Source organism: Bombina bombina, chromosome 12 (genome assembly GCF_027579735.1).
Source record: "Bombina bombina isolate aBomBom1 chromosome 12, aBomBom1.pri, whole genome shotgun sequence".
NCBI lineage: Eukaryota > Metazoa > Chordata > Amphibia > Anura > Bombinatoridae > Bombina > Bombina bombina.
Window position 1 is genome coordinate 160,325,347 of NC_069510.1, and position 24,712 is coordinate 160,350,058.

Here is a 24,712-nt window from a genome sequence, read left to right on the forward strand (position 1 = left end):
CACTGTTATACAGGGTGTACACTCACTACTTTACATTGTAGTAAAGTGTCATTTCTTCAGTGTTGTCACATGAAAAGATATAATAAAATATTTACACTGTTATACAGGCTGTATACTCACTACTTTACATTGTAGTAAAGCGTCATTTCTTCAGTGTTGTCACATGAAAAGATATAAAATATTTACACTGTTATACAGACTGTACACTCACTACATTGTAGTGTAATTTCTTCAGTGTTGTCACATGAAAAGATATAATAAAAACATAATTTATGTAAGAACTTACCTGATAAATTCATTTCTTTCATATTAGCAAGAGTCCATGAGCTAGTGACGTATGGGATATACATTCCTACCAGGAGGGGCAAAGTTTGCCAAACCTCAAAATGCCTATAAATACACCCCTCACCACACCCACAAATCAGTTTAACGAATAGCCAAGAAGTGGGGTGATAAGAAAAAAGTGCGAAAGCATATAAAATAAGGAATTGGAATAATTGTGCTTTATACAAAAAAATCATAACCACCACAAAAAGGGTGGGCCTCATGGACTCTTGCTAATATGAAAGAAATGAATTTATCAGGTAAGTTCTTACATAAATTATGTTTTCTTTCATGTAATTAGCAAGAGTCCATGAGCTAGTGACGTATGGGATAATGACTACCCAAGATGTGGATCTTTCCATGCAAGAGTCACTAGAGAGGGAGGGATAAAATAAAGAAGGCCAATTCCTGCTGAAAATAATCCACACCCAAAATAAAGTTTAATGAAAACATAAGCAGAAGATTCAAACTGAAACCGCTGCCTGAAGTACTTTTCTACCAAAAACTGCTTCAGAAGAAGAAAACACATCAAAATGGTAGAATTTAGTAAAAGTATGCAAAGAGGACCAAGTTGCTGCTTTGCAAATCTGATCAACCGAAGCTTCATTCCTAAACGCCCAGGAAGTAGAAACTGACCTAGTAGAATGAGCTGTAATCCTTTGAGGCGGAGTTTTACCCGACTCAACATAGGCATGATGAATTAAAGATTTCAACCAAGATGCCAAAGAAATGGCAGAAGCTTTCTGGCCTTTTCTAGAACCGGAAAAGATAACAAATAGACTAGAAGTCTTTCGGAAAGATTTAGTAGCTTCAACATAATATTTCAAAGCTCTAACAACATCCAAAGAATGCAACGATTTCTCCTTAGAATTCTTAGGATTAGGAGATAATGAAGGAACCACAATCTCTCTACTAATGTTGTTGGAATTCACAACCTTAGGTAAAAATTGAAAAGAAGTTCGCAACACCGCCTTATCCTGATGAAAAATCAGAAAAGGAGACTCACAAGAAAGAGCAGATAATTCAGAGACTCTTCTGGCAGAAGAGATCGCCAAAAGGAACAAAACTTTCCAAGAAAGTAATTTAAATGTCCAATGAATGCATGGGTTCAAAAGGAGGAGCTTGAAGAGCCCCCAGAACCAAATTCAAACTCCAAGGAGGAGAAATTGACTTAATGACAGGTTTTATACGAACCAAAGCTTGTACAAAACAATGAATATCAGGAAGATTAGCAATCTTTCTGTGAAAAAGAACAGAAAGAGCAGAGATTTGTCCTTTCAAGGAACTTGCGGACAAACCCTTATCTAAACCATCCTGAAGAAACTGTAAAATTCTCGGTATTCTAAAAGAATGCCAAGAAAAATGATGAGAAAGACACCAAGAAATATAAGTCTTCCAGACTCTATAATATATCTCTCTAGATACAGATTTACGAGCCTGTAACATAGTATTAATCACAGAGTCAGAGAAACCTCTTTGACCAAGAATCAAGCGTTCAATCTCCATACCTTTAAATTTAAGGATTTGAGATCCTGATGGAAAAAAAGGACCTTGCGACAGAAGGTCTGGTCTTAATGGAAGAGTCCACGGTTGGCAAGAGGCCATCCGGACAAGATCCGCATACCAAAACCTGTGAGGCCATGCCGGAGCTACCAGCAGAACAAACGAGCATTCCTTCAGAATCTTGGAGATTACTCTTGGAAGAAGAACTAGAGGCGGAAAGATATAGGCAGGATGATACTTCCAAGGAAGTGATAATGCATCCACTGCCTCCGCCTGAGGATCCCGGGATCTGGACAGATACCTGGGAAGTTTCTTGTTTAGATGAGACGCCATCAGATCTATTTCTGGAAGTTCCCACATTTGAACAATCTGAAGAAATACCTCTGGGTGAAGAGACCATTCGCCCGGATGCAACGTTTGGTGACTGAGATAATCCGCTTCCCAATTGTCTATACCTGGGATATGAACCGCAGAGATTAGACAGGAGCTGGATTCCGCCCAAACCAGAATTCAAGATACTTCTTTCATAGCCAGAGGACTGTGAGTCCCTCCTTGATGATTGATGTATGCCACAGTTGTGACATTGTCTGTCTGAAAACAAATGAACGATTCTCTCTTCAGAAGAGGCCAAGACTGAAGAGCTCTGAAAATTGCACGGAGTTCCAAAATATTGATCGGTAATCTCACCTCCTGAGATTCCCAAACTCCTTGTGCCGTCAGAGATCCCCACACAGCTCCCCAACCTGTAAGACTTGCATCTGTTGAAATTACAGTCCAGGTCGGAAGAACAAAAGAAGCCCCCTGAATTAAACGATGGTGATCTGTCCACCACGTCAGAGAGTGTGGTACAATCGGTTTAAAAGATATTAATTGAGATATCTTTGTGTAATCCCTGCACCATTGATTCAGCATACAGAGCTGAAGAGGTCGCATGTGAAAACGAGCAAAGGGGATCGCGTCCGATGCAGCAGTCATAAGACCTAGAATTTCCATGCATAAGGCTACCGAAGGGAATGATTGTGACTGAAGGTTTCGACAAGCTGAAATCAATTTTAGACGTCTCTTGTCTGTCAAAGACAGAGTCATGGACACTGAATCTATCTGGAAACCCAGAAAGATTACCCTTGTCTGAGGAATCAATTAACTTTTTAGTGAATTGATCCTCCAACCATGATCTTGAAGAAACAACACAAGTCGATTCGTATGAGATTCTGCTAAATGTAAAGACTGAGCAAGTACCAAGATATCGTCCAAATAAGGAAATACCACAATACCCTGTTCTTTGATTACAGACAGAAGGGCACCGAGAACCTTTGTAAAAATTCTTGGAGCTGTAGCTAGGCCAAACGGCAGAGCCACAAACTGGTAATGCTTGTCCAGGAAAGAGAATCTCAGGAACTGATAGTGATCTGGATGAATCGGAATATGCAGATATGCATCCTGTAAATCTATTGTGGACATATAATGCCCTTGCTGAACAAAAGGCAAGATAGCCCTTACAGTTACCATTTTGAATGTTGGTATCCTTACATAACGATTCAATATTTTTAGATCCAGAACTGGTCTGAAGGAATTCTCCTTCTTTGGTACAATGAAGAGATTCGAATAAAACCCCAGCCCCTGTTCCAGAACTGGAACTGGCATAATTACTCCAGCCAACTCTAGATCTGAAACACATTTCAGAAATGCTTGAGCTTTCACTGGATTTACTGGGACACGGGAAAGAAAAAATCTCTTTGCAGGAGGTCTTATCTTGAAACCAATTCTGTACCCTTCTGAAACGATGTTCTGAATCCAAAGATTGTGAACAGAATTGATCCAAATTTCTTTGAAAAAACGTAACCTGCCCCCTACCAGCTGAGCTGGAATGAGGGCCGCACCTTCATGTGGACTTAGAAGCTGGCTTTGCTTTTCTAGAAGGCTTGGATTTATTCCAGACTGGAGATGGCTTCCAAACTGAAACTGCTCCTGAGGAAGAAGGATCAGGCTTTTGTTCTTTGTTGAAACGAAAGGAACGAAAACGATTATTAGCCCTGTTTTTACCCTTAGATTTTTTTATCCTGTGGTAAAAAAGTTCCTTTCCCACCAGTAACAGTTGAGATAATAGAATCCAACTGAGAACCAAATAATTTGTTACCTTGGAAAGAAAGGGAAAGTAGAGTTGATTTAGAAGACATATCAGCATTCCAAGTTTTAAGCCATAAAGCTCTTCTAGCTAAAATAGCTAGAGACATAAACCTGACATCAACTCTGATAATATCAAAAATGGCATCACAGATAAAATTATTAGCATGTTGAAGAAGAATAATAATATTATGAGAATCATGATCTGTTACTTGTTGCGCTAAAGTTTCCAACCAAAAAGTTGAAGCTGCAGCAACATCAGCCAATGATATAGAAGGTCTAAGAAGATTACCTGAACACAGATAAGCTTTTCTTAGAAAGGATTCAATTTTCCTATCTAAAGGATCCTTAAACGAAGTACCATCTGCCGTAGGAATAGTAGTACGTTTCGCAAGGGTAGAAATAGCCCCATCAACTTTAGGGATTTTGTCCCAAAATTCTAATCTGTCAGATGGCACAGGATATAATTGCTTAAAACGTTTAGAAGGAGTAAATGAATTACCCAAATTATTCCACTCTCTGGAAATTACTTCAGAAATAGCACCAGGAACAGGAAAAACTTCTGGAATAACCACAGGAGATTTAAAGACCTTATCTAAACGTTTAGATTTAGTATCAAGAGGACCAGAATCCTCAATTTCTAAAGCAATTAGTACTTCTTTAAGTAAACGAATAAATTCCATTTTAAATAAATATGAAGATTTATCAGCATCAACCTGTGAGACAGAATCCTCTGAACCAGAAGAGTCATTAGAATCAGAATGATGATGTTCATTTAAAAATTCATCTGTATAAAGAGAAGTTTTAAAAGATTTTTTATGTTTACTAGAAGGAGGAATAACAGACATAGCCTTCTTGATGGATTCAGAAACAAAATCTCTTATGTTATCAGGAACACTCTGAACATTAGATGTTGATGGAACTGCAACAGGTAATGGTACTTTACTAAAGGAAATATTATCTGCATTAACAAGTTTGTCATGACAATTAATACAAACAACAGCTGGAGGAACAGCTACCAAAAGTTTACAGCAGATACACTTAGCTTTGGTAGTTCCAGCACCAGACAGCGATTTTCCTGAAGTATCTTCTGACTCAGATGCAACGTGAGACATCTTGCAATATGTAAGAGAAAAAACAACATATAAAGCAAAATTGATCAAATTCCTTAAATGACAGTTTCAGGAATGGGAAAAAAATGCCAAGGAACAAGCTTCTAGCAACCAGAAGCAATGAAAAATGAGACTTAAATAATGTGGAGACAAAAGCGATGCCCATATTTTTTTAGCGCCAAATAAGACGCCCACATTATTTGGCGCCTAAATGCTTTTGGCGCCAAAAATGACGCCACATCCGGAACGCCGACATTTTTGGCGCAAAAGAACGTCAAAAAATGACGCAACTTCCGGCGACACGTATGACGCCGGAAACAGAAAAGATTTTTTGCGCCAAAAAAGTCAGCGCCAAGAATGACGCAATAAAATGAAGCATTTTCAGCCCCCGCGAGCCTAACAGCCCACAGGGAAAAAAAGTCAAATTTTTAAGGTAAGAAAAATGATTGATTCAAATGCATTATCCCAAATATGAAACTGACTGTCTGAAAATAAGGAATGTTGAACATCCTGAGTCAAGGCAAATAAATGTTTGAATACATATATTTAGAACTTTATAAAAAAGTGCCCAACCATAGCTTAGAGTGTCACAGAAAATAAGACTTACTTACCCCAGGACACTCATCTACATGTTTGTAGAAAGCCAAACCAGTACTGAAACGAAAATCAGCAGAGGTAATGGTATATATATAAGAGTATATCGTCGATCTGAAAAGGGAGGTAAGAGATGAATCTCTACGACCGATAACAGAGAACCTATGAAATAGACCCCGTAGAAGGAGATCATTGAATTCAAACAGGCAATACTCTCCTCACATCCCTCTGACATTCACTGCACGCTGAGAGGAAAACCGGGCTCCAACCTGCTGCGGAGCGCATATCAACGTAGAATCTAGCACAAACTTACTTCACCACCTCCATAGGAGGCAAAGTTTGTAAAACTGATTTGTGGGTGTGGTGAGGGGTGTATTTATAGGCATTTTGAGGTTTGGGAAACTTTGCCCCTCCTGGTAGGAATGTATATCCCATACGTCACTAGCTCATGGACTCTTGCTAATTACATGAAAGAAACTGCAATTAACTTTTATTTATTTTTTCCTGTAACTCTGAAAATGGTGTTTTTTCCACTGCCCCAAAAGGGAGCCAGTGTGGCATAATAGTTACTTTGCCACATGCTACAAAGTGTTTGTTTGATCAGTGCAGGAGCTTATGTATATCTGTGCCTAACTGGCAGAGGAGATAAGATAAACTTACTAGAGACATTTGAAGGTGTTGTTCTTGGGCTACAAAATAATGCAACCGTTGCTAACAAGCTGTTAGTTTAAAGGGACACGAAACCCAATGTTTTACTTTCATGTTTCTGATAAAGAATACAATTTTAAAAATGTTTTCAAATGATTTCTGGAGGGCAAAGGTTCCCTATTCCTGCTTTAAATGATTTTATTTTGCAATGCAGTTTTGATGACTTTAATATCCAGCTTGTTACTGCGGATACTATAATTGGGCCTCTCACAAGCAGCGATACCTTGTCCTGCAGGAGTATTGATGTACATTTTAAAGACCACCTAGGTTCACCGATTGTATTCTGCATCCCAGCAACCTTCTACCCATCCCCTCCTTGGTAAATGTCTTGAACTCATTGCTTATCCCATCCCCATAAAGTACCAGAAAGAGTGAAACAGCCGTCTGAGCAGGCGTCTAAGGAACCATGTTTATTGAGTGCGTATATTGACTTGGACTTGATAAAGGGTCAAACACTTGGTTTAGCACTCACTCGGTTATTTTAGGATCCAGGTTGCCTATCCATAGCCTGTGCCCATCTTGTAGGGAGCCCTCTGATAGGATTGACGCATTTTCCAGAGGTAGAGATTTCGCTTCTTCCTCCATCGATTTGTATCTGAAAGTGAAACAAGAACTTGTAAAACATCTACAAATTCACCAGACGTAAGTGCTTCTATTTTATTGTACTGGGGGCTCCAGAAAATGTAACAGCCTGGCCAGGATTTTCTCTCTCTTTAGGAAGTTTAAAAGGACTTTAAAGTGGCATAAAACCCAAATTGTTCTTTCATGATTCAGATAGAACATCTGTTAAACAACTTTCCAATGCACTGCTATGATCACATCTTTTATTGTTATCGTTTGTTGACAAGCAGGGAAGCAGGCTCAGGAGCTTGCACATGTATGTAGCAGTATATGGCAGCAATCTTATACATTAGCAAGAGCACTAGACGGCGGCACTATTTCCGATCATGTTCACGCTACCTATCTAGATATGTCTTCAACAAAGAATAACATGAGAATAAAGCCAATTTGATAATAGAAGTAAACTGGAAACTTTTTTTAAATTGCATTCTCTAATAACGAAAGAAAATGTTTGGGTTTCATGCCCCTTTAAACAGTAAGTACATTTTATAGGCTATTCCTGCCTCCCTCTAGTCATCGGTGCCGCCATGTTGAAATCTAGTGATGATAACTCTCCATCAGATACCTGCAGGGTAACCTAAGTTCCAAAATGGCAGCACCCATGATTAGAGGGAGGTGCATGAAAAGTGTTTAGTGTCCTTTTAACTATGAGTTTAACCCCTTTGTTGGGGGGGGTAAACACATATTTGTGGCATGAATGAGAGTATTTTATTTTTGCACAAGTTATGTCCCCTTTATAAAAAAAAAAACAGTACCATTGAGTACCGAATCTGCTTAGCTAATTAACTCTCCCTACAATCATTCCAGTCTGGCTTACTTATGCAGATATAATATTCCTAAAGCAGCTTATATTAAACATTACACATGAATTGTGTATCTGTTCAACATTAAATCAGATTTTGGTAATCTGTTGATCTGTTCTGTATCAGAATCTGGCCATTAATGGTTCACATGTTCCCTCTCAGATTAGCGATGATCCCTGTGAGGCTTTGGAACGGAAACTCAGCCAAGAAAAAGATGCTTATATGTCCAAGATCTAAACATGACTTTCCCCAGCTTATATAGTTACTGAAATCTAGAATCACCACTTACAAATAATGGAAGGAAAAGGTTGGCTAAAGCACAGAGAATTAAATACTATACTATAAACACCTGGAACAATTGATTAAAACGTAGGAACGTAGTAATAGAAGTCATTTCATACTTATATACAACAACAGTGACCAAAATTTGAAATGACGTTCCACACCCAAAAGTATTGTGAAGTTAGGATTAATGGCTGCATACCCATTGGATCTTGGCTAAATGGATTTGGACCACACACACATCTGTGAGTTAGGCTGAAAACAATGTTTGTACAAATAATATGAATTTGGCTCACAAATGCACCAGAACTACAGTACAAATCAAGGAAAAGGGCATCACTTTACTGGGACTGGAGTTTAAGCAACAAGTGTGTCATGGATCTTCTTGTGTAGGACACAATTGTCAGTAATGGCTGGGTTATAATACAATATATTTAATAATTATTCTTTAAAATAAACCCCCAATAAAAAATGCATATACCAAGACAATACAATTATTATAAATTCCTAAGTTCTTTTTATTAGTTAATATTTATAAACACATTGAAATATATTTGAAGGAACCAGAATATGAATCAAACTATACAAGTTTAACTATTATAATATATGTTATGCAAAGATCATAAAAGTGGCCTTATTCACAATAGTCTCTCAAATCATAGCTGCATTTAAAGTACCACAATATGATATACAAGAATCTGAGCCACTAACATTCAAGCAGTACAATCAGCTATAAAGCTTATTATTTGTGCCAACAAACAAACTAGTATGCCAATTTATCTAAGCTGAAATAAATTCTTAGTTACTTACAATTAAGACCAATTCTAATATATATATATATATATATTTGCAAATATAAATTACTTAGCACTAAGGATTAGTTTTAAAATACACAAGCTATGAAATATTAGTTTAAAATACAAATATGCTCTTTTAAGTCTGCTAATTACAGCAACAATGAATGTTTGTTTAAAAATTTGACCTATATTTAGCAACCTCTTATACTTTACCAAATCGATATTCAGCTTCCAATATTTCCAATAGGTCCAATTTCACCTCAGAATACAAAAGGAGTATTTTGCATGTGGAAAAGTAAGGGTAGCTATTATGCCTTTTAGTAACTGTATTTCAAACGCAGCCAATTTCAGTTACCAGTTAGCAGACAGACAGCAGCTCTCTCTTTCATCCTATGCTTGGGGTTTTATCATGTGATATAACCCCATCCCTTTTTGTTTTGTACCATCATTGGTGAATTGGTTTGGGAGGCCCTTCGAGCTGAACATTTCATTGGACACCTGGGAGGTCTTATCGGATTGGCCCTGGACAACGCATCTTTGTTAACAGTCAAATCTTTTGGATGTAACTCTCGCATCGCAACACCGGGGGGCAACATGACAAAAACAAACCGTTCATTCTCAATACTGCTAACAGAAAATTACAGATTGTATATTTTTAATATGTACACTATAATTTGATATTAATAAACTATGTGTTTAATATTCATAGGATCATATAGTGCCATCTTCTCTGATCACTTCAATATCAAACACAGTATGATTTCAATAATCATATTAATAAAGAATTTAAAATGCTAACTATCATCTTAAAATCCATTTAAAAATAGCATTTGGTTATTTCCCTTTATTCATATAAAACCACAGCATCTCTCATATTCAGTACACCTCCCATTGGGACAACCACACGTGTACTCGCTATATGCCTGGAAAATAAAGAAACAGATTATTAAAATTGGCCATATTAAATCCTTAAAAACATCTTATGTTTAAAAGAAAAATACATAGGTCAAGGCATGTTGAAATCTGGATTCCTAGGTTTTCAGCTATTCATATTTAATATGTGTCTGAATATATATGTTCATTTGAGTAACTCCTTATATTCATACAAAATACAGCAGATTAAACATTGTTATATAATATTTAAATTATGCAGGCTGTAGTTTAAAAATGAATATAATGGCTACAATGCAAACCACGTGATTTTGCATGGCCAAACTTCCATTGTCTAGAATTTGTGGATTCAAACACAATAGGGGGCCCTTAACATCTTTGTAAACACTACGGGCCATGTCTGTTTATTTACAGGGTCTGATACGTTATCATTATCTTGGGCAGGAAATCAACTTCAAACAGAGCAGCCACATGGTGACATCTTCTTTCAAAATAACTGCCTGATCTAATTAGACCACATGTCTTTTCTCTGATCTCACCTGAATGCATTGTAATCAGGAAAGGGAATCCTCACGCTTGATCCAAGATTTATAATATACAAAATATAGATGGCCATGTCTTTTGAAACAATTTGCCTTTCTTTGAAATGACAGTCTGAGATTAACTAGGCAAATTGTCTTTTCTAAGATTACTTTGAAAACAATTTCTTTTGATGATTGGGACACAGGCTTATGCTGTATCTTGTGTACTCAAAAGAAGTGGGTGCTAAATTACACAGAGTGACATTTGGAGATTTACAAATAAAATGAATTATTTGGTGTATACAACCATCTAAATAATAATAATAATAATAATAATAATAATAATAATAATAATAATAATAATAATATATATATATATATATATATATATATATATATATATTTTATTTAATAACATTTACAGATCGTCTGACACAATGTTATTTGATATGGAAGCCCGTAGCTTTATATCCCAGAGACGCCACCTTGATGCGCCAGAGGCAGCAGTATGGTGACGCGCCACAGGCAGCAGTACGGTGACGCGCCAGAGGCAGCAGTACGGTGACGCGCCAGAGGCAGCAGTACGGTGACGCGCCAGAGGCAGCAGTACGGTGACGCGCCAGAGGCAGCAGTACGGTGACGCGCCAGAGGCAGCAGTACGGTGACGCGCCAGAGGCAGCAGTACGGTGACGCGCCAGAGGCAGCAGTACGGTGACGCGCCAGAGGCAGCAGTACGGTGACGCGCCAGAGGCAGCAGTACGGTGACGCGCCAGAGGCAGAAGTATGGTGATGCGCCAGAGGCAGCAGTACGGTGATACGCCAGAGGCAGCAGTACGGTGATACGCCAGAGGCAGCAGTACGGTGATGCGCCATATTAAATCCTTAAAAACATCTTATGTTTAAAAGAAAAATACATAGGTCAAGGCATGTTGAAATTTGGATTCCTAGGTTTTCAGCTATTCATATTTAATATGTGTCTGAATATATATGTTCATTTGAATAACTCCTTATATTCATACAAAATACAGCAGATTAAACATTGTTATATAATATTTAAATTATGCAGGCTGTAGTTTAAAAATGAATTTAATGGCTACAATGCAAACCACTTGATTTTGCATGGCCAAACTTCCATTGTCTAGAATTTGTGGATTCAAACACAATAGGGGGCCCTTAACATCTTTGTAAACACTACGGGCCATGTCTGTTTATTTACAGGGTCTGATACGTTATCATTATCTTGGGCAGGAAATCAACTTCAAACAGAGCAGCCACATGGTGACATCTTCTTTCAAAATAACTGCCTGATCTAATTAGACCACATGTCTTTTCTCTGATCTCACCTGAATGCATTGTAATCAGGAAAGGGAATCCTCACGCTTGATCCAAGATTTATAATATACAAAATATAGATGGCCATGTCTTTTGAAACAATTTGCCTTTCTTTGAAATGACAGTCTGAGATTAACTAGGCAAATTGTCTTTTCTAAGATTACTTTGAAAACAATTTCTTTTGATGATTGGGACACAGGCTTATGCTGTATCTTGTGTACTCAAAAGAAGTGGGTGCTAAATTACACAGAGTGACATTTGGAGATTTACAAATAAAATTAATTATTTGGTGTATACAACTATCTATATAATAATAATAATTATATATATATATATATATATATATATATATATTTTATTTAATAACATTTACAGATCGTCTGACACAATGTTATTTGATATGGAAGCCCGTAGCTTTATATCCCAGAGACGCCACCTTGATGCGCCAGAGGCAGCAGTACGGTGACGCGCCACAGGCAGCAGTACGGTGACGCGCCACAGGCAGCAGTACGGTGACGCGCCACAGGCAGCAGTACGGTGACGCGCCACAGGCAGCAGTACGGTGACGCGCCACAGGCAGCAGTACGGTGACGCGCCACAGGCAGCAGTACGGTGACGCGCCACAGGCCGCAGTACGGTGACGCGCCACAGGCCGCAGTACGAGTACGGTGATGCGCCACATGCCGCAGTACGAGTACGGTGATGCGCCAGAGGCAGCAGTACGGTGATGCGCCAGAGGCAGCAGTACGGTGATGCGCCAGAGGCAGCACTGCACACTCAGGCCAACAGACTTTGTTGGAATGTCACCACTGTGTAGAAGTGTTACAAAAAATAAATACTATAAAGAGACAACTGAGGGGGGTGTAGAATATACACAGAGACAACTGAGGGGGGTGTAGAATATACACAGAGACAACTGAGGGGGGTGTAGAATATACACAGAGACAACTGAGGGGGGTGTAGAATATACACAGAGACAACTGAGGGGGGTGTAGAATATACACAGAGACAACTGAGGGGGGTGTAGAATATACACAGAGACAACTGAGGGGGGTGTAGAATATACACAGAGACAACTGAGGGGGGTGTAGAATATACACAGAGACAACTGAGGGGGGTGTAGAATATACACAGAGACAACTGAGGGGGGTGTAGAATATACACAGAGACAACTGAGGGGGGTGTAGAATATACACAGAGACAACTGAAAGGGTGTAGAATATACACAGAGACAACTGAGAGGGTGTAGAATATACACAGAGACAACTGAGGGGGTGTAGAATATACACAGAAACAACTGAGGGCGGTTTAGAATATACACAGAGACAACTGAAGGGGGTGTACAATATACACAGAGACAACTGATGGGGGTGTACAATATACACAGAGACAACTGAGGGGGGTGTACAATATACACAGAGACAACTGAGGGGGGTGTACAATATACACAGAGACAACTGAGGGGGGTGTACAATATACACAGAGACAACTGAGGGGGGTGTACAATATACACAGAGACAACTGAGGGGGGTGTAGACTATACACAGAGACAACTGAGGGGGGTGTACAATATACACAGAGACAACTGAGGGGGGTGTACAATATACACAGAGACAACTGAGGGGGGTGTACAATATACACAGAGACAACTGAGGGGGGTGTACAATATACACAGAGACAACTGAGGGGGGTGTACAATATACACAGAGACAACTGAGGGGGGTGTAGACTATACACAGAGACAACTGAGGGGGGTGTACAATATACACAGAGACAACTGAGGGGGGTGTAGACTATACACAGAGACAACTGAGGGGGGTGTAGACTATACACAGAGACAACTGGGGGGTGTAGAATATACACAGAGACAACTGGGGGGTGTAGAATATACACAGAGACAACTGGGGGGGTGTACAATATACACAGAGACAACTGAGGGGGGTGTACAATATACACAGAGACAACTGAGGGGGGTGTACAATATACACAGAGACAACTGAGGGGGGTGTACAATATACACAGAGACAACTGAGGGGGGTGTACAATATACACAGAGACAACTGAGGGGGGTGTACAATATACACAGAGACAACTGAGGGGGGTGTACAATATACACAGAGACAACTGAGGGGGGTGTACAATATACACAGAGACAACTGAGGGGGGTGTACAATATACACAGAGACAACTGAGGGGGGTGTACAATATACACAGAGACAACTGAGGGGGGTGTACAATATACACAGAGACAACTGAGGGGGGTGTACAATATACACAGAGACAACTGAGGGGGGTGTACAATATACACAGAGACAACTGAGGGGGGTGTACAATATACACAGAGACAACTGAGGGGGGGGGTGTACAATATACACAGAGACAACTGAGGGGGGTGTACAATATACACAGAGACAACTGAGGGGGGTGTACAATATACACAGAGACAACTGAGGGGGGTGTACAATATACACAGAGACAACTGAGGGGGGTGTACAATATACACAGAGACAACTGAGGGGGGTGTACAATATACACAGAGACAACTGAGGGAGGTGTACAATATACACAGAGACAACTGAGGGAGGTGTACAATATACACAGAGACAACTGAGGGAGGTGTACAATATACACAGAGACAACTGAGGGAGGTGTACAATATACACAGAGACAACTGAGGGGGGTGTACAATATACACAGAGACAACTGAGGGGGGTGTACAATATACACAGAGACAACTGAGGGGGGTGTAAAATATACACAGACAACTGAGGGGGGTGTACAATATACACAGAGACAACTGAGGGGGGTGTATAATATACACAGACAACCGAGGGGGTGTACAATATACACAGAGACAACTGAGGGTGGTGTACAATATACACAGAGACAACTGAGGGGGTGTACAATATACACAGAGACAACTGAGGGGGTGTATAATATACACAGAGACAACTGAGGGGGTGTACAATATACACAGAGACAACTGAGGGGGGTGTACAATATACACAGAGACAACTGAGGGGGGTGTACAATATACACAGAGACAACTGAGGGGGGTGTACAATATACACAGAGACAACTGAGGGAGGTGTACAATATACACAGAGACAACTGAGGGGGGTGTACAATATACACAGAGACAACTGAGGGGGTGTACAATATACACAGAGACAACTGAGGGGGGTGTACAATATACACAGAGACAACTGAGGGGGGTGTACAATATACACAGAGACAACTGAGGGGGGTGTACAATATACACAGAGACAACTGAGGGGGTGTAGAATATACACAGAGACAACTGAGGGGGGGTGTACAATATACACAGAGACAACTGAGGGGGGGTGAAGAATATACACAGAGACAACTGAGGGGGGTGTACAATATACACAGAGACAATCTACAGAGACAAGAGGAAACAGAAGCGCCACATGGCCCAATATTGTCTGGTCCAGAAGATAGATATATGTATATAACAGTATAAACTCACATTTGAGAAAGCACCTCAAGTAGTGCTATAGCAGCAGTCTGGGATTTCTAATAGTCACCCAGGGGACCAAACTCCGATATAGATGTGGTGTCTAGATGAGTCTATATAAAAAAGGTTTTATTTAAAATGATTTATTTAAAATGATAAAAACAAAGCTACGCATTTCTCAGCTCAAGGCTGTTTCATCAGGCTTCATGATGAAGCCTGATGAAACAGCCTTGAGCTCAGAAACACGTAGCTTTGTTTTTATCATTTTAAATAAAACCTTTTTTATATATTGGGACACTTGCTATTATCTCTTTGCTGCTACATATCCTTTTTGCTGAGAGGAGTCCCCTGCATTGGGCCTCTCTTCGAACCACTGGTGGTTTCTGGATTTCCTGGTATCCAGCAGGCCCTTGATTAAGTCTGGTGGGTGACCATATTGATCCCATCCTGCCTCTATAGCATCAAAGGAGATGCTACAACAAATGTGAGTACCTTTTCAATAGCTTACTGACTCACCTGTGTCAAGACAATACTAGGCCATATAGGCACCTATGTCCTTTTTGTTGTTCATCTAGACACCACATCTATACCGGAGTTTGGTCCCCTGGGTGACTATTAGAAATCCCAGACTGCTGCTATAGCACTACTTGAGGTGCTTTCTCAAATGTGAGTTTATACTGTTATATACATATATCTATCTTCTGGACCAGACAATATTGGGCCATGTGGCGCTTCTGTTTCCTCTTGTCTTTGTAGATTGCTGCTTTGGATCCCGGCCTGGATCTCCACAGATAGCTGCCTGTTTTCATCTCAGTGACTTTCCATCACCACTACTAGGAATTATATTACTACCAATTTAGGACCCATTGTCCTCTACAAGCGTCCTACACAGTGTATTGGACTTACTAGTTCACACTTCATTGTGAACTCTATACCAGAGACTCAATATCAGTTTAATATTGTATTCTGATGTTTGATATTTTATCTTGTTTCTCTTAGGAGGTACATAGGTATTGTGCCACCTATCACCATTGTGTGTTTTTTATATATTACCACATCTTGTCTTTCTCTTAGGAGGTATATAATTTGTTACTAATATATAGACTATTTAGTCCTTGACTAGTATAGTTATATTATCTTTCTCTACTGAGGCTTGTATATCAATTGGCTATATTATTACCCTGACAGGATATCTGCTATATCCCCTATTAGGGCGCCCCCTCTTATTTTTCCGCATACACAGAGACAACTGAGGGGGGGGTGTAGAATATACACAGAGACAACGGAGGGGGTGTAGAATATACACAGAGACAACTGAGGGAGGTGTACAATATACACAGAGACAACTGAGGGGGGTGTAGAATATACACAGAGACAACTGAGGGGGGTGTACAATATACACAGAGACAACTGAGGGGGGTGTACAATATACACAGAGACAACTGAGGGGGGTGTACAATATACACAGAGACAACTGAGGGGGGTGTACAATATACACAGAGACAACTGAGGGGGGGTGTACAATATACACAGAGACAACTGAGGGGGGGGGTGTACGATATACACAGAGACAACTGAGGGGGGTGTACAATATACACAGACAACTGAGGGGGGGTGTACAATATACACAGAGACAACTGAGGGGGGGGGTGTACAATATACACAGAGAAAACTGAGGGGGGGTGTACAATATGCACAGAGACAACTGAGGGGGGGTGTACAATATACACAGAGACAACTGAGGGGGGGTGTACAATATACACAGAGACAACTGAGGGGGGTGTAGAATATACACAGACAACTGAGGGGGGTGTAGAATATACACAGAGACAACTGAGGGGGGTGTATCATATACACAGAGACAACTGAGGGGGGTGTACCATATACACAGAGACAACTGAGGGGGGTGTACCATATACACAGAGACAACTGAGGGGGGTGTACCATATACACAGAGACAACTGATGGGGGTGTACCATATACACAGAGACAACTGAGGGGGGGTGTACAATATACACAGAGACAACTGAGGGGGGTGTACAATATACACAGAGACAACTGAGGGGGGTGTACAATATACACAGAGACAACTGAGGGGGGTGTACAATATACACAGAGACAACTGATGGAGGTGTACAATATATACAGAGACAACTGAGGGGGTGTATAATATACACAGAGACAACTGAGGGGGTGTACAATATACACAGAGACAACTGAGGGGGGTGTACAATATACACAGAGACAACTGAGGGGGGTGTACAATATACACAGAGACAACTGAGGGGGGTGTACAATATACACAGAGACAACTGAGGGGGGTGTACAATATACACAGAGACAACTGAGGGGGTGTACAATATACACAGAGACAACTGAGGGGGGTGTACAATATACACAGAGACAACTGAGGGGGGTGTACAATATACACAGAGACAACTGAGGGGGGTGTACAATATACACAGAGACAACTGAGGGGGTGTACAATATACACAGAGACAACTGAGGGGGGGTGTACAATATACACAGAGACAACTGAGGGGGGGTGAAGAATATACACAGAGACAACTGAGGGGGGTGTACAATATACACAGAGACAATCTACAGAGACAAGAGGAAACAGAAGCGCCACATGGCCCAATATTGTCTGGTCCAGAAGATAGATATATGTATATAACAGTATAAACTCACATTTGAGAAAGCACCTCAAGTAGTGCTATAGCAGCAGTCTGGGATTTCTAATAGTCACCCAGGGGACCAAACTCCGATATAGATGTGGTGTCTAGATGAGTCTATATAAAAAAGGTTTTATTTAAAATGATTTATTTAAAATGATAAAAACAAAGCTACGCATTTCTCAGCTCAAGGCTGTTTCATCAGGCTTCATGATGAAGCCTGATGAAACAGCCTTGAGCTCAGAAACACGTAGCTTTGTTTTTATCATTTTAAATAAAACCTTTTTTATATATTGGGACACTTGCTATTATCTCTTTGCTGCTACATATCCTTTTTGCTGAGAGGAGTCCCCTGCATTGGGCCTCTCTTCGAACCACTGGTGGTTTCTGGATTTCCTGGTATCCAGCAGGCCCTTGATTAAGTCTGGTGGGTGACCATATTGATCCCATCCTGCCTCTATAGCATCAAAGGAGATGCTACAACAAATGTGAGTACCTTTTCAATAGCTTACTGACTCACCTGTGTCAAGACAATACTAGGCCATATAGGCACCTATGTCCTTTTTGTTGTTCATCTAGACACCACATCTATACCGGAGTTTGGTCCCCTGGGTGACTATTAGAAATCCCAGACTGCTGCTATAGCACTACTTGAGGTGCTTTCTCAAATGTGAGTTTATACTGTTATATACATATATCTATCTTCTGGACCAGACAATATTGGGCCATGTGGCGCTTCTGTTTCCTCTTGTCTTTGTAGATTGCTGCTTTGGATCCCGGCCTGGATCTCCACAGATAGCTGCCTGATTTCATCTCAGTGACTTTCCATCACCACTACTAGGAATTATATTACTACCAATTTAGGACCCATTGTCCTCTACAAGCGTCCTACACAGTGTATTGGACTTACTAGTTCACACTTCATTGTGAACTCTATACCAGAGACTCAATATCAGTTTAATATTGTATTCTGATGTTTGATATTTTATCTTGTTTCTCTTAGGAGGTACATAGGTATTGTGCCACCTATCACCATTGTGTGTTTTTTATATATTACCACATCTTGTCTTTCTCTTAGGAGGTATATAATTTGTTACTAATATATAGACTATTTAGTCCTTGACTAGTATAGTTATATTATCTTTCTCTACTGAGGCTTGTATATCAATTGGCTATATTATTACCCTGACAGGATATCTGCTATATCCCCTATTAGGGCGCCCCCTCTTATTTTTCCGCATACACAGAGACAACTGAGGGGGGGTGTAGAATATACACAGAGACAACGGAGGGGGTGTAGAATATACACAGAGACAACTGAGGGGGGTGTAGAATATACACAGAGACAACTGAGGGAGGTGTACAATATACACAGAGACAACTGAGGGGGGTGTAGAATATACACAGAGACAACTGAGGGGGGTGTACAATATACACAGAGACAACTGAGGGGGGTGTACAATATACACAGAGACAACTGAGGGGGGTGTACAATATACACAGAGACAACTGAGGGGGGTGTACAATATACACAGAGACAACTGAGGGGGGGGTGTACAATATACACAGAGACAACTGAGGGGGGGTGTACGATATACACAGAGACAACTGAGGGGGGTGTACAATATACACAGAGACAACTGAGGGGGGGGTGTACAATATACACAGAGACAACTGAGGGGGGGGATGTACAATATACACAGAGAAAACTGAGGGGGGGTGTACAATATGCACAGAGACAACTGAGGGGGGGGTGTACAATATACACAGAGACAACTGAGGGGGGGTGTACAATATACACAGAGACAACTGAGGGGGGTGTAGAATATACACAGACAACTGAGGGGGGTGTAGAATATACACAGAGACAACTGAGGGGGGTGTACCATATACACAGAGACAACTGAGGGGGGTGTACCATATACACAGAGACAACTGAGGGGGGTGTACCATATACACAGAGACAACTGATGGGGGTGTACCATATACACAGAGACAACTGAGGGGGGGTGTACAATATACACAGAGACAACTGAGGGGGGTGTACAATATACACAGAGACAACTGAGGGGGGTGTACAATATACACAGAGACAACTGAGGGGGTTGTACAATATACACAGAGACAACTGATGGAGGTGTACAATATATACAGAGACAACTGAGGGGGTGTACAATATATACAGAGACAACTGAGGGGGTGTACAATATACACAGAGACAACTGAGGGGGTGTACAATATAAACAGAGACAACTGAGGAGGTGTACAATATACACAGAGACAACTGAGGGGGGTGTACAATATACACAGAGACAACTGAGGGGGGTGTACAATATACACAGAGACAACTGAGGGGGGTGTACAATATACACAGAGACAACTGAGGGGGTGTACAATATACACAGAGACAACTGAGGGAGGTGTACAATATACACAGAGACAACTGAGGGGGGTGTACAATATACACAGAGACAACTGAGGGGGTGTACAATATACACAGAGACAACTGAGGGGGTGTACAATATACACAGAGACAACTGAGGGGGTGTACAATATACACAGAGACAACTGAGGGGGGTGTACAATATACACAGACACAACTGAGGGGGGTGTAGAATATACACAGAGACAACTGAGGGGGGTGTACAATATACACAGAGACAACTGAGGGGGGTGTACAATATATACAGAGACAACTGACGGGGGGTGAAGAATATACACAGAGACAACTGAGGGGGGTGTACAATATACACAGAGACAACTGAGGGGGGTGTACAATATACACAGAGACAACTGAGGGGGGTGTACAATATACACAGAGACAACTGAGGGGGGTGTACAATATACACAGAGACAACTGAGGGAGGTGTACAATATACACAGAGACAACTGAGGGGGGTGTACAATATACACAGAGACAACTGAGGGGGGTGTACAATATACACAGAGACAACTGAGGGGGGGTGTACAATATACACAGAGACAACTGAGGGGGGTGTACAATATACACAGAGACAACTGAGGGGGGTGTACAATATACACAGAGACAACTGAGGGGGGTGTACAATATATACAGAGACAACTGAGGGGGGTGTACAATATACACAGAGACAACTGAGGGGGGTGTACAATATACACAGAGACAACTGAGGGGGGGTGTACAATATATACAGAGACAACTGAGGGGGGTGTACAATATACACAGAGACAACTGAGGGGGGGTGTACAATATACACAGAGACAACTGAGGGGGGTGTACAATATACACAGAGACAACTGAGGGAGGTGTACAATATACACAGAGACAACTGAGGGAGGTGTACAATATACACAGAGACAACTGAGGGAGGTGTACAATATACACAGAGACAACTGAGGGAGGTGTACAATATACACAGACACAACTGAGGGGGGGTGTACAATATATACAGAGACAACTGAGGGGGGTGTACAATATACACAGAGACAACTGAGGGGGGTGTACAATATACACAGAGACAACTGAGGGGGGTGTACAATATACACAGAGACAACTGAGGGGGGGTGTACAATATATACAGAGACAACTGAGGGGGGTGTACAATATACACAGAGACAACTGAGGGGGGTGTACAATATACACAGAGACAACTGAGGGGGGTGTACAATATACACAGAGACAACTGAGGGGGGTGTACAATATACACAGAGACAACTGAGGGGGTGTACAATATATACAGAGACAACTGAGGGGGGGTGTACAATATATACAGAGACAACTGAGGGGGGGTGTACAATATACACAGAGACAAACTGAGGGGGGTGTACAATATATACAGAGACAACTGAGGGGGGTGTACAATATACACAGAGACAACTGAGGGGGGTGTACAATATACACAGAGACAACTGAGGGGGGGTGTACAATATACACAGAGACAACTGAGGGGGGGTGTACAATATATACAGAGACAACTGAGGGGTGTACAATATACACAGAGATGAGCACTCAGATCACACACACAACGGGCTACCTAGGTAAAACACAACATCACACAGTGACATTGGCTACTTCTTATGGAGCTCTCTGTTCCTCTAAACCCCCTACTAATGACTACGTCTCCCCAGCAGCACAGCTCATGACCACCAACTCTATCATCACTCGGTAGGAGCAGCACTAAATACCTCGGTGCCCGCACTCGCCTCCGGTACACCGATCATCCCATAACAAGCTCCGGTCTGACGTCATACATGTGCGACACAGACTAGCTTGATGCGATTTGATTACGTCACGAATCTAGTAGCACCACTAGCTCAGAGCACAGCAGCACAGGGTGTACAATATACACAGAGACAACTGAGGGGGGTGTACAATATACACAGAGACAACTGAGGGGGGTGTACAATATACACAGAGACAACTGAGGGAGGTGTACAATATACACAGAGACAACTGAGGGAGGTGTACAATATACACAGAGACAACTGAGGGGGGTGTACAATATACACAGAGACAACTGAGGGGGGTGTACAATATACACAGAGACAACTGAGGGGGGGTGTACAATATACACAGAGACAACTGAGGGGGTGTACAATATACACAGAGACAACTGAGGGGGGTGTACAATATACACAGAGACAACTGAGGGGGGGTGTACAATATATACAGAGACAACTGAGGGGGGTGTACAATATACACAGAGACAACTGAGGGGGGTGTACAATATACACAGAGACAACTGAGGGGGGGTGTACAATATATACAGAGACAACTGAGGGGGGTGTACAATATACACAGAGACAACTGAGGGGGGGTGTACAATATACACAGAGACAACTGAGGGGGGTGTACAATATACACAGAGACAACTGAGGGAGGTGTACAATATACACAGAGACAACTGAGGGAGGTGTACAATATACACAGAGACAACTGAGGGAGGTGTACAATATACACAGAGACAACTGAGGGAGGTGTACAATATACACAGACACAACTGAGGGGGGGTGTACAATATATACAGAGACAACTGAGGGGGGTGTACAATATACACAGAGACAACTGAGGGGGGTGTACAATATACACAGAGACAACTGAGGGGGGTGTACAATATACACAGAGACAACTGAGGGGGGGTGTACAATATATACAGAGACAACTGAGGGGGGTGTACAATATACACAGAGACAACTGAGGGGGGTGTACAATATACACAGAGACAACTGAGGGGGGTGTACAATATACACAGAGACAACTGAGGGGGGTGTACAATATACACAGAGACAACTGAGGGGGTGTACAATATATACAGAGACAACTGAGGGGGGGTGTACAATATATACAGAGACAACTGAGGGGGGGTGTACAATATACACAGAGACAACTGAGGGGGTGTACAATATATACAGAGACAACTGAGGGGGGTGTACAATATACACAGAGACAACTGAGGGGGGTGTACAATATACACAGAGACAACTGAGGGGGGGTGTACAATATACACAGAGACAACTGAGGGGGGGTGTACAATATATACAGAGACAACTGAGGGGTGTACAATATACACAGAGATGAGCACTCAGATCACACACACAACGGGCTACCTAGGTAAAACACAACATCACACAGTGACATTGGCTACTTCTTATGGAGCTCTCTGTTCCTCTAAACCCCCTACTAATGACTACGTCTCCCCAGCAGCACAGCTCATGACCACCAACTCTATCATCACTCGGTAGGAGCAGCACTAAATACCTCGGTGCCCGCACTCGCCTCCGGTACACCGATCATCCCATAACAAGCTCCGGTCTGACGTCATACATGTGCGACACAGACTAGCTTGATGCGATTTGATTACGTCACGAATCTAGTAGCACCACTAGCTCAGAGCACAGCAGCACAGAGGTGAAAAGTGTGAGGGATAGTGTGTCATATTGTGTGACACTGTGTGTGTGCTAATGTGTTGTATTGTGTGACACACTGTGTATGTGCTAATGTGTTGTATTGTGTGACACTGTGTATGTGCTAATGTGTTGTATTGTGTGACACTGTGTATGTGCTAATGTGTTGTATTGTGTGACACTGTGTATGTGCTAATGTGTTGTATTGTGTGACACAGTGTATGTGCTAATGTGTTGTATTGTGTGACACAGTGTGTGTGTGTGCTAATGTGTTGTATTGTGTGACACAGTGTGTGTGTGTGCTAATGTGTTGTATTGTGTGACACTGTGTGTGTATGTGCTAATGTGTTGTATTGTGTGACACTGTGTGTGTATGTGCTAATGTGTTGTATTGTGTGACACTGTGTGTGTATGTGCTAATGTGTTGTATTGTGTGACACTGTGTGTGTATGTGCTAATGTGTTGTATTGTGTGACACTGTGTGTGTATGTGCTAATGTGTTGTATTGTGTGACACTGTGTGTATGTGCTAATGTGTTGTATTGTGTGACACTGTGTATGTGCTAATGTGTTGTATTGTGTGACACTGTGTATGTGCTAATGTGTTGTATTGTGTGACACTGTGTGTATGTGCTAATGTGTTGTATTGTGTGACACTGTGTATGTGCTAATGTGTTGTATTGTGTGACACTGTGTGTATGTGCTAATGTGTTGTATTGTGTGACACACTGTGTGTATGTGCTAATGTGTTGTATTGTGTGACACACTGTGTGTGTGTGCTAATGTGTTGTATTGTGTGACACACTGTGTGTATGTGCTAATGTGTTGTATTGTGTGACACAGTGTGTGTATGTGCTAATGTGTCATATTGTGTGACACAGTGTGTGTGTGTGCTAATGTGTTGTATTGTGTGACACTGTGTGTATGCTAATGTATTGTGTGACACAGTGTGTGTGCTAATGTGTTGTATTGTGTGACACTGTGTGTGTATGTGCTAATGTGTTGTATTGTGTGACACAGTGTGTGTATGTGCTAATGTGTCATATTGTGTGACACAGTGTGTGT

The 24,712-nt window shown here is 41.3% G+C and overlaps 1 protein-coding gene across 1 annotated transcript in view; it reads right to left on the minus strand.

The window, feature by feature from the left end:
* The window catches only part of RBM18 (RNA binding motif protein 18), a 311,856-nt gene extending 289,851 nt beyond the window's left edge, over positions 1 to 22,005 (minus strand). Inside the window, exons 1-2 of the mRNA XM_053695613.1 lie at positions 21,930 to 22,005; positions 6,838 to 6,960 (exon numbers count right to left, since the gene is read on the minus strand). Coding sequence (XP_053551588.1) covers positions 6,838 to 6,950 — 113 coding nt within the window. The 5' untranslated portion in view covers positions 6,951 to 6,960; positions 21,930 to 22,005. The remainder of the gene's footprint in view (positions 1 to 6,837; positions 6,961 to 21,929) is intronic.
* Between the last annotated feature and the right edge of the window lie 2,707 nt (positions 22,006 to 24,712).